Source organism: Gadus morhua, chromosome 13 (assembly GCF_902167405.1).
Source record: "Gadus morhua chromosome 13, gadMor3.0, whole genome shotgun sequence".
In the NCBI taxonomy this organism is placed as follows: domain Eukaryota; kingdom Metazoa; phylum Chordata; class Actinopteri; order Gadiformes; family Gadidae; genus Gadus; species Gadus morhua.
The window spans coordinates 22805214-22816579 of NC_044060.1; the positions used below are offsets into that span (position 1 = coordinate 22805214).

The 11366-nt window shown below is 50.7% G+C and overlaps 1 protein-coding gene across 2 annotated transcripts; it reads left to right on the forward strand.

Annotated features, from left to right (window-relative positions):
* Positions 1–1892: 1892 nt before the first annotated feature.
* si:dkey-156n14.3 (zinc finger protein ZXDC) lies at positions 1893–11338 on the forward strand. Of its 2 annotated transcripts, XM_030374217.1 has the most exons (11): positions 1893–2696; positions 2847–3938; positions 5173–5325; positions 6737–6815; positions 7585–7715; positions 7986–8156; positions 8424–9586; positions 9676–9760; positions 9940–10112; positions 10199–10300; positions 10447–11338. In XM_030374217.1, exons 1-11 carry the CDS (start codon positions 2021–2023, stop codon positions 10525–10527), a joined length of 3906 nt encoding a protein of 1301 aa, XP_030230077.1. In that variant the 5' UTR covers positions 1893–2020; the 3' UTR covers positions 10528–11338. The 2 variants fall into 2 exon arrangements, with proteins under 2 accessions (XP_030230077.1, XP_030230076.1); XM_030374216.1 differs by having other exon boundaries at positions 1895–3938.
* The last annotated feature ends 28 nt before the right edge of the window (positions 11339–11366 follow it).

Consider the following 11366-nt stretch of genomic DNA (forward strand, 5'->3'; position numbering starts at 1 on the left):
TATTCTATTTTTATATGACCACTCAATGCAAGGATATTCTTGTAATGTTGCATGCTTAGCTGCTGGCCCTGCTGCTGGAGGGTTTGTTTATAAAGACATATATCTAATCCTACTAGAAAACACTTTGACATTCCTAAATGTTCGTGCTCTGTGAGGGTCTGCGTCTTTCTTTCTAATGAGGCAGTCTTCTAAAAGTTCTTTAGTTACATCTGAATGACAGCAGACTACATTATTATTATCTCCCACCGGTAGGAGCTGTAGAGATGGTAGCTTCTCAAGTCTTTAATCCTGTGTTTCCACAGATTTTCCCACCATTGCCCATGCATGAATACGTTGTGTGGTCAGAACGTCGTCCTCAGCCACACCACATGTTAAGATCTCTTTGGATGAAGCATGTTGTGCTTTGTATACATCTGGTATATAAGGTAAAAACCGTCAAGACCAATAATATAATGCTGCGGATCACTTTTCCATCCTAGTGCGGTATATGTGAAAACTTTCAAGTAGAAATGTGCAATTGTAAATACATTTCATTGGACAATAAGTGTTTTGTGAATAGTCTTCCTAGTTTTTTCCCCAATGGTAACTCCTAACATGTGTTATTTTAGTCTCCATTAGCGACAGCTATGGATGGATTTGTATGTACTAGGGTACAATTGCTTAGGAATCAAATAAATATGTGAAAAGTGTGAACAGAGGTTACTGTGTTGTTAATCACTGAATTGTCTTTCAACTCAATAAATCACAATCCATAGGATATGTTTGACACTACACATGAAATCAAATAATGAATACAAATGGAAATGTTAGTCTATGTGCATTTCATAATACACACTTTTGTGTGTGTGTGTGTGTGTGTGTGTGTGTGTGTGTGTGTGTGTGTGTGTGTGTGTGTGTGTGTGTGTGTGTGTGTGTGCGCGCGCGCGTGTTTCGGTAGTGGGGTCAACGGGACTTTTTTTTGCCTTTTTATTTTTGGATTTAAATACAATACTCCCATCCTGTGGCAACGTACAGAATTGCAACAATATTATCCTGCTGAAAACTGGCGTCTTTATATCTTGCCTTTGTATGCTCTGACATCAGAGCATTTACAGGGAATTATTTCATTGTCTATTAATTCATTAATTCCTTGTCAACTTATACAAAATGGCGAAGTTTCGCCCCTGCCGGTAGAGTCTATGGTAGAGCCCATGGGACCTATGAGATCGAAAAATATGAATGGGTTTCAATGGAGAGAAAGTAATTATCCTCTGATCCCAGTCTTTATATACCCCGGATTACACATATTCTGTTTGTGGATTTAAATGATATTTTTTTATTTCAAGAGTTTGACCGTTTATTGTGCAGTTCAGTAAAAGGCTGTAGAGAAAGATCAACGAGAAAGACTACACGTCTCGTATGTGACGTCATGCTCCCTGCGACTGGCGTGGACAAGACCGACAATCTCCCCATCGGCATGACTGAAACTCTCAACATCCCCCGACTTATAATTGTTTCCTCTCTTTCGATGCTGTTATTCTCCCCTTGGAAAAAGCGGCAAAGTGGAGCAGAGAGATCGTCATGTCTGTACCAGAGTGGTGGTGGTGGTGACGTATATCTCGCCTCGAAAGCAGCAAGGGGCTGTAGTTCGCAAAGCGTCCTCACACAAAACCTAACATTATCAAACTTCTTCGCGCATTTTTTTTGTTTTCTTTGCATAAAAAATTATAATTTAAATCCAAAAACAACATATGTGTAATCCAGGGCATATAAAGACTGGGACCAGAAAATAATTACTTTCTCTCCATTGAAACCCATACATATTTTTCGATCTCATAGGTCCCATGGGCTCTACCGGAAGGGGCGCGACTTCGCCAATCTGATCTATATCCAAAATCTACGTAAATCCACTATACAGAACTCCAGTCCGTGTTTTCATTAGACTAAATGAGGTCGGAAGGGGCTGTCGGTAAAGTACGGAGTGGACTTCCGGGTCCGCGCAGGGCGGGCCTTCGTGTGCCGCTGCTACAGGGATACCAAGATGGAAATACAGGGGCTTTCTGGTGCCCCGAACATCCACTCTCAACATGGCGCCCCACACACCACGTCTCTGTCGCAGCTTATATCGAACACACACACCATTTTACGCTCTTTGTCGAAGGAAAACGGGTCTGATGGACTTGCGGACCCGGACCAGTCCCACCAGGACAGCCCCAGCAGCAGGCCGGGGACTCCTCCGCTTCGCCCACTGGCGGAACATGGCAGCGTGGCCCGCTTTTCGGTCGGAAAACAGCGACCGAACGGCGAGGATCCTCCTCAGAGCGACGCTACGGTCACCGATACCGTACTGAACGTGAAAGAGACGGACTTACTGTCGCAAAAACACGTAAGAAGCGTCTGGAAACACGACGTGGAAGGCAGGGATGTAGCGATACAAATGGCGTTTCCCTTTTTTGAAGGGGAAGAGGAGCAACGGCCCCGGGGGGGAGAGGAGCAGCGGCTCCGGGGGGGAGAGATGCACTCCCAGCTGCTCCAGTCTGCGGGTTCACGGCAGCAGCGTGCAGGCGGCTCCGCCCTGCAGCGGACGGCCCCTGGCAGCCTCGACGCGTCTCTCCCTCACCGAGCCACTGAGGAGCCCCGTGTTGTGTTCAGTTTGGTTCAGGAAGAGGGACGACCCGGGAGGCATGAGTTATTTCCAACGGACGAAGCGATCAACGGTAAAGAGTGTTCAACAATGAATCCATATCACTCTACGGATGTGGAGACGACTAATGTTCTATACCCAAACGATCATTTCCATTATGTCCACGGTAAGGCCTGTATGAAAGCCGAGTGTGTTGATAGCCTATTCAATGCTCTAACTGCAGATGGCAAAGCCACCGCTTTCCGGCAGTCCGACCAGGTGGGCCCTGAGAGGGAGGAGGTCAAGGTGGGGCCTGAGAGGATAGATGGAAAGCTGCTGGGGCCGTTGATTTCAGAAAACCTGGTGGTTATGAACACCAGTGAGAACATGGACACTTCAGACTTTATTTCCGACCCATCAGGTCTTGAGGAGAATAACAGTGCAGACACTGCATCCACAAGCTGCCCTGCAAACGAAACCTTCTCGGGAACTATCATGATCAATAACCAAAGCATCATAGTGACGATTGAAAACGGAATACTAACACTGGCCGCTCCCCCAGAGGGTTATGTCCACACAGATGATGACATGGTCAGTTTGAAGGAACATTTGGGCATGAAGGACCACGAGGACATCGTTCTCCTCAACTATGACAGCGGCACCAAATCCATAGGCAAGATCAGCACGCTGGCTGTGGCTTCCTCCAGTCAACACGAGCCCCGGGCAGGTCTGCCTGTTGCTGACTCAGAGTTGGCCCTGGTGGATGACTGTCCGTTGACCGAGTTCTCCTTGGACTCCTGTCCAATTATAAAACAGGAAGTAGGCACGTTATGTGCCATAACAGAGAGTGATCTTGTCACCCCCTGCTCGAAAAACGCAAGTACCCTAGACTGTGACAGTAATCATGAGCTTCAGTCCGTGCACTTCATCAGGTCTAAGAAGGAAACCACCATATCTTTTGGCTGTACCCAACCCGGCTGCCCCAGCATCTTTGACACCCGGCAGAAACTAAAGATCCACCTTCTGAACCACGCAGAGGACCCTCGGCCATACCGCTGCACGGTGGAGGGGTGCGGCTGGGCCTTCACCACCTCCTACAAACTGAAGCGCCACCTCCAGTCCCACGACAAGCAGCGGCCCCACACCTGCCAGTTCGAGGGCTGTGGGCGACGCTTCACCACTGTGTACAACCTGAAGGCGCACCTCAAGGTGCACGCCCAGCAGAACGCCTTCGCCTGCCAGGTGTGCAGCGAGTGCTTCCGCAGCGCCACGCGCCTCACCAACCACCAGAGGGCCCACTTTGAGCCCCAGAGGCCCCACAAGTGTGACTTCCCAGGTAACGCCTGCAGCAAGGCCTTTGACACACCATGTCTCTCTACTAGGGCTGTAACGATACACAAATTCACGATTCGGTTTGTATCACGATTTTTGACCCACGGTTCGATACATCCCACGATTCTTTTAAATTTAACAAGCATTTTATTTTAACAACACTTAAATACCAATTATCTTAAGGTAACATTAAATAACAAATAATATGGAACACTGAACAGATTTGAACCGAAAGAATACTATTAAAGTATAGCTAAATTAATAAAGAAATAACCAAAGATTGCAGTTGGAGGATGCTTTTTGCTGGTAGGCATAGTAGGGCCCCTTTAACTGTTTGGTTGGTTTATTCAAATGTCCTTATTAGCGCTTCTTATTAGGCTATGTAGCTTAAATAATGACATAATCAGGCCTTATAGAATGCAACATGTTTAATAGCCTAACTTTCAATAGATGAGGAAAAACATGAACGTCGCAATAACGAGGCATAGTGTTACGAGTAGCATATGCGTGTGCGCGAGAATGGCAGTGTGCGTATGTGTGTGTGAGTGACGTCAGCGAGTGAGTGGACGAGCGAGGAGAGCGAGCGGTAGCGCGTGTGTCTAGTGAAGAAGCGAGCGAGTCCGGTAGAATAAAGTACCCATCCTGTCAATAATCGGTGGCCGCTTCATTCCGACCTATAAGCAGACAAACTGCCAGTCAAATCACACAAAACAATAGAGACAGGATCACACAGGCAATTTCTTTCGCGCTTGGCCCACTCTGGATAAATGTCGTTCATATCGCATATGAGGACTTCGACGGCTGTGGAGAAATGCGATCCTCCGTAGCCATGGAGAGCTGTGATCACAGAGAGGGCATCTCGTCACATATTTACGGCATCGATAGGAGGGGGCGCTGTCAGCAGACTATTATTTAGACAAATTATTAGCAAATTTCAATCGGACAATTTGACCGAAGAGTTAGAAAGGGCATATCGCGCTTCTGCCTTCTCACACCGCGAGACAAGTTCGTGGCTTTGAGTATCGCGATTTTCGGTTTGATACGCGTATCGTTACAGCCCTACTCTCTACCTATTTTAATATTCTCAACGATGATCACAATCATGTCTCCTCCGTAGCTGGTGTCAGTGTAGATTACTTCACCTCGCGTCCTCTCCTCGCGGACCTTTCTCTCAGGAGTATGGTGCCATGTATTCCCATTTTGTTTGTGTGTTGGATTGTTTCACCCTTCCTCTCCAGGGTGCGAGAAGACCTTCATCACCTTCAGTGCCCTCTTCTCCCACAACCGCACCCACTTCCGGGAAGCGGGCCACTTCACCTGTTCCTACCCGGGCTGCGGCAAGCTGTACGACAAGGCCTGTCGGCTCAAGATCCACCTGAGGAGTCACACCGGTACGCCCCCCCATCACAATCTCTGAATGTGTTGTGTCCTACAGGAGAAAGGCTGCTTGTGTCTGACTCTGAATGTGTTGTGTCCTCCAGGAGAAAGGCTGCTTGTGTCTGAATGTGTTGTGTCCTCCAGGAGAAAGGCTGCTTGTGTCTGACTCTGAATGTGTTGTGTCCTCCAGGAGAGAGGCTGCTTGTGTCTGACTCTGTATGTGTTGCAGTGTAGGCTTCTCCATTGAGGAGAGGGAGGAAGATCCTCCCTAACATTGTTGAGAATAAAAAATGTAGATTGCCCAGACTATTGTAATGAATTAATGCCCTTAAATATGACTACTTTATTGCCTTTGAATATATAATGTTCGTTTCCCTGGGTAAAGGGACATTAGCACCCCCTATCGCCTATTGACAATTACTTCAGGGAGGAACGTCCTCCCTTTGCCACCGTTCACTCCCATTCATTTTCCCGAAAGTACTGGCGGCCAGTGGATAACATGGGTTTCAATGGGAGAGAGGAGGAAAATCCTCCTGAGTGGGTGGGACCTTAAGGGGTCTGATTCGCGCAAAAACCTATCCGTCTGCGCTATGAACCAATAAGCAGGATCCCTGGATGTTGAGCAGTGTTGCCAGATTGGTCCGATTTCCCACCTAATTGGGCTACTTTTAACCATGTTAGGCTGGAAAGATCACCATTGGGCGGGAAATCTGCCCAATCTGGCAACGCGGTCGATAGCAAACCCGGTCTGCATTGCCGCGGTGTTCAGTCTGAGAGACGCAGAGCAAGTGAGATCCTAAATGCACAATGGAAACATTGGAAACGGAGGACATTGTTAACGTCTTATTACAAAAAGCATTCCATTCATTCAGTTACAGTGCTAAGTTAGCGACCAAAGAAAGAGGTAGACCACTTCCCAAAATCAAGGTCACCAGAAGTAATGGCAACGTCAGTGTTGTGAGTGCTACATGGTTTGCTAGGTACGCATGACTTACTGGTAGCATTACAAGCAATTGTAACTGAAAATAAACATAGCTAAATAACTTCAGTCAGTGAGGGCAAAAATAGGCCCAATGATAGGCCCAGATTTTTAGATTTACTTTTACAAATCAATAGTAGGCCTGATTTGACTAATATGCTTTGCATCCTTTCCTTCTCAAATTACAGTGATGCCACTGGTGGCTTTGTATACATTTTGTTCACATAACTCCCTCCCTGCTATTTTGTAGTTCACCAAAACACACTGAAACAACTTGAGTCCCACATTCTTATGCCACCATACACCAACAGTGCAAGCAGGCCAATGGCAACCAAGCGCGCAGTCCTTCCTCCCTCACTTTAAAAACCACCAGCCGCCACTGATGTGTTGTGTCCTCCAGGAGAGAGGCTGCTCGTGTCTGACTCTGAATGTGTTGTGTCCTTCAGGAGAGAGGCCGTTTGTCTGCGACTCTGAGGGCTGCGGCTGGTCGTTCACCAGCATGTCAAAGCTGCTGCGACACAAACGGTAAATCCTCATCCTCATCGTCATCCGCTTATCCGGGGTCGGGTCGTGGGGGGAGCAGCTCAAGCAGGGGGCCCCAGACTTCCCTTTCCCGGGCCACATTGACCAGCTCTGACGGGGGGATCCCGAGGCGTTCCCAGGCCAGTGTTGAGATATAATCTCTCCACCTAGTCCTGGGTCTTCCCCGAGGTCTCCTCCCCACTGGACGTGCCTGAAACACCTCCCAAGGAAGGCGCCCAGTGGGCATCCTTACCAGATGCCCGAACCACCTCAGCTGACTCCTTTCTAAGTAAAGGAGCAGCGGCTCTAATCCGAGTTCCTCACGGATGGCTGAGCTTCTCACCCTATCCCTAAGGGAGACGCCAGCCACCCTTCTGAGAAAACTCATCTCGGCCGCTTGTACCCGCGATCTCGTCCTTTCGGTCATCACCCAGCCCTCATGACCATAGGTGAGGATAGGAACGAAGATCGACCGGTAGATCGAGAGCTTTGCCTTGCGGCTCAGCTCTCTTTTCGTTACAACGGTGCGGTAAAGCGAACGCAATACCGCCCCCGCTGCTCCGATTCTCCGGCCAATCTCACGCTCCATAGTACCCTCACTCGCGAACAAGACCCCGAGGTACTTGAACTCCTTCACCTCCTTCTTTACAAACGGTAAAGAAACCAACAATGTACTGGTTAAAGTGTCATTTTTTTAAGGCCTGATATCCGGGCCACGATAACTCGCGCTAACATGTTATTCCACACCATGCCACTCCTCTCTCTTACCCAGGAAGCACGACGACGACCGACGCTTCACCTGTCAAGAGGAGGGCTGTGGGAAGTCCTTCACTAGGGCGGAGCACCTCAAGGGCCACAGCATCACCCACCTGGGCACCAAGCCCTTCCAGTGCCATGCCGAAGGTAGGCACATCAACGGCACCCTGCTGACGCACTCCATCGATATTGTCATTGCTAACATTTTGAGCGAGCATTCCTGTAAAGTCATATTTTCAAAAGAAAATTGGGATCCTTAGTGCTTTTTAGTGAATGCCTCTCTTCATATTCAATGTGTATAGCATGGTGTGTGTGTACAGCTGCTGACGGGTGTGTCTCTGTACACTCAGTGGGTTTAGCCTGCTATCTCTAGCTGTTGTTGGTTTATTTGCTGAGAGACCGCCGCTGTCTTGGCAGGCTGCAATGCCAAGTTCTCGGCGCGCAGCAGCCTCTATATCCACTCCAAGAAGCACAAGCAGGACCCCGGCGCGCTCCGGAGCCGCTGCCCCGTGGCCGACTGCTCCAAGCACTTCTCCTCGCGGAGCAGCCTGAAGAGCCACATGGTCAAACATCACCACCTCACGGCGGGTCAGTACGCATCCACACACAGGGCTCCGCAATGTTATCTTCTGTAGTTGGGGCCTTGATCCAGTCACAACCACAGCCACGTCTTTATGTAATGCCTGACGGAAGCTTCATCAACTGTAGTACTGATGCCCTCTCACTGATGATGAACTGCATTTTCACACATCTCCAGGATACGTTAAACTCTTGGTGTTTCATGGGATCGGTAAGTCCAAACCAATGTCATTCTGCCTTGGCATGACTCACTGAGCCGTATCTTGTGCAATGCAGATGTCCTCAGCCAGATGGAGGCCACGCCCACCCTCACACCCAGCAGCGAACTGGTCAGCTCTACACCCACGACGGTCGCAGGGCCCTGTGTGCCTGGGAGCGACCCTCTGAGCAACCTGGACCTCAGCTCCCTGTTCTCCAGCGTTCCCAGGGTTCCCTCACCTCCTGCCGGCCTGGGTGTGGGCGTTGCCTCTGTAGGTGGGGGCATGGCGGTCGCCTTCTCCACAGCAGACTTCTCCCTGGTGAGCTCGGGGATCCTCACCATTGACCCTTCGTCGGTGACTTCCGCACTCGGCCCCCACCACCACCAGGCTGACCCCACCCACCACCACCAGGCTGACCCCACCCACCACCATCAGGCTGACCCCAACCACCACCACCACCAGGCTGACCCCACCCACCACCACCAGGCTGACCTCAACCACCACCCCCAGACAAGCCCCAGCAATCATCATCACCACCAGACAGACCCTAGCCACCATCACCAAGAAAGCCCCATTCAACACCACCAGGCAGGCCCAAATCAACACCACCAGATAGTCCCCAACAACCTCCACCAGACAGCCTCCAACCATCACCATCAGACATCCCCAAACCACCAACACCACCAGGCAGGCCCTACCCATCACCAGGCCGGGCCCGACCACCTCCACCAGACGGGCCCTAGCCACCCCCTGGCAGGTGGCCCCATTAAGACGGTCGATCCCCTCATCCTGGCCGACATGGCCTCCCATCACAGCCAGGGGCTGGAGGGGACGGTGGGCCACGTGCTGCCTCCGCAGGGCACTCTCAACCTGGACGACGTGCAGTCGGTCACGCCGGCGGCCCTGGGTGCTCTCAGCATGCAGACCGCCGATACCGCGATGGCGGCCGAACACGGGCTCTCACCCCCCCTGGCCGCCTCCAGTGTGCTCAGTGGGGGGCCGCCCCCCGCCTCCTTGCCACCGGCCCCAGGACCCGACCTGCTGGCACAGTCGCCCTCTAAGGTGGCGCTAGCACGCGGTCAGGGCCCGGTGGGCCCTCTGCTGGACTGCGTCGAGGGCCGGGGTCCCCAGGAGGGAGGCGGGAAGGGGCTGGGGCAGTTTGTGTTCCCCGGCCCTAGCAGCGGCTTCAGCCCACTGAACCCGGAGACCAGCCCCGCCGTGTCTCCCAGCAGCTTCCTGGTGAGCATCTGCACCGCGTGACACCACGCCACCTCTCACTGTATGATATAAAGGTTCGCTAACCGTGTGTTCCTGTTGGGGGGTGCTAGGAGAGTGGAGGCTCAGCCAGGACGGACTACAGGGCCATCCAACTAGCCAAGAAGAAGAAGCAGAAAGGACCACCTGCTTCTTCCTGTAAGACCTTAACCTGACTGAAGAAGGGGGGGGGGGGGGGTATTAAGATTAGCTGTTGTGTCGGTAACCAAGGGACGAGTGTAAAGACGTGTAAAGATTCAGGATAATGCCCCCCTCATTGAACTTTTCAGCCGTTTGACCACAGCCACTGATGGTTTCCTCCCCTGTGTTTGCTTCAGCTTCAGGGTTGAGCCAGAGAAAAAACAAGGTTGGGAAAGCTGGCAGTGCCTCGACGTCGTTGGTTCCTTCTAGTGGTCGTTATGGCGACGGTGCCCACACCGCAGCCAGTGGAGGGCTAACACTCAGAGACCCTGTCACTGGGGCCCAGTATGTTCAGATACAACTACTGCAGGTAAGACGTCAACGACAACCCTCCTGGCTGCTGAACGCCTGGAGAGACTTTGACTGACAGACGTTTGTTTCTGCGGTGTTCTCTAGGATGACCCGCCTAGTGACGGGCACCTGGCCTTCCAGCTGAGCTCCCAGCCGTCAAGCTCCCACTCCCAGCTCACCGTCGACCTGCCTGTCAACATATTACAGGTAACAAGCCACTGTACGAGTTTGGAGTCAAACTCCCAGGGAGCTGCAGTTTGAGTCTGTGTATTGTGGGCATATATTATGAGGTTAGAGATTGTGTTCTGGAAGTCCTGTGCAAGCTGATTGTGGTTCTGTTGGCTATATTCCAGGAATCATCAGTGATGCCAGAGGACGGTTCGGACACCTCCCAGTTCACCGGAAGCACCATCAATCTGCAGGATCTGGAGTAGACCACATTGGAGTCCCGTCAAGTTTCCAGAGACACACCCATCCTGTTTCGATCTTCTGAGCTGCTAATGGTTAACATGGGACCACAGACGGCTTTGATCCTGTCGTCATGCACCTTGAAATGATTAGACTTGTAATCATTGCTCTACTCTACTACCAGTCCAGAAACCCAGTTTATACACAATCAAGACTAATGGCACTCTATTTAAATGAGACCTGTTTCGCCTTGTTGCTGAATCTTTGTTCTAATTCAACGTTTTACTGTCTTCTTCATGGCCCCACGTGGACATTCATAACTCTGCTCACGGCTAAAGAGGCCCCATGCAGACTCTCATAACTCGGCTCCAGGCTCAAGGTGCACCTCGTGGATGCTCATAACTCTGCCCCAGGTTCAAGGTGCCCCGTGCGGACGCTCAGAACTCAGTGCTCTAGGTGCCTTAAGGAGCTCTCCGATGAGTGGCATCACACACCCTGATTGTCCTGCGGTCAGGGCGGGGCCCTGCTGCCGGTGTGCAGGGGCCTCACTTTGAACTCATGATTTAACTTTTTACCAATCCATAGATAGCCCACAAGCACATGCTTTGAGCTGGGGCTGATAGTGTTTTCTGGGCTTGCTGGAGGACACGTCTCCAGTAAGGTCCCCTTACCGTGAACTACTTCCCCACCGCTTTTCTTTCTCCATGTCTTTACATGTTGAAAATGTTCTGCTTCACTTGAAGTTCCTGTTGTCTCCTTATTTGTTATTTATTACCTGGTTTACAGAATGGCAGTGGCCAAATGCAAGAGATGTAATAAAAATCTAAGCACAATCACTACAGTCTGTAGACCCTACTTTCAGAAC

Coding starts and splice junctions, on each gene's coding strand:
- si:dkey-156n14.3 (XM_030374216.1), top strand. CDS start 2,021: ATGGAAATACAGGGGCTTTCTGGTGCCCCGAACATCCACTCTCAACAT. Junction 9,587..9,675: donor TGTCTCCCAGCAGCTTCCTG/GTGAGCATCTGC, acceptor GGGGGGTGCTAG/GAGAGTGGAGGCTCAGCCAG. Junction 9,761..9,939: donor AGGACCACCTGCTTCTTCCT/GTAAGACCTTAA, acceptor TGTTTGCTTCAG/CTTCAGGGTTGAGCCAGAGA.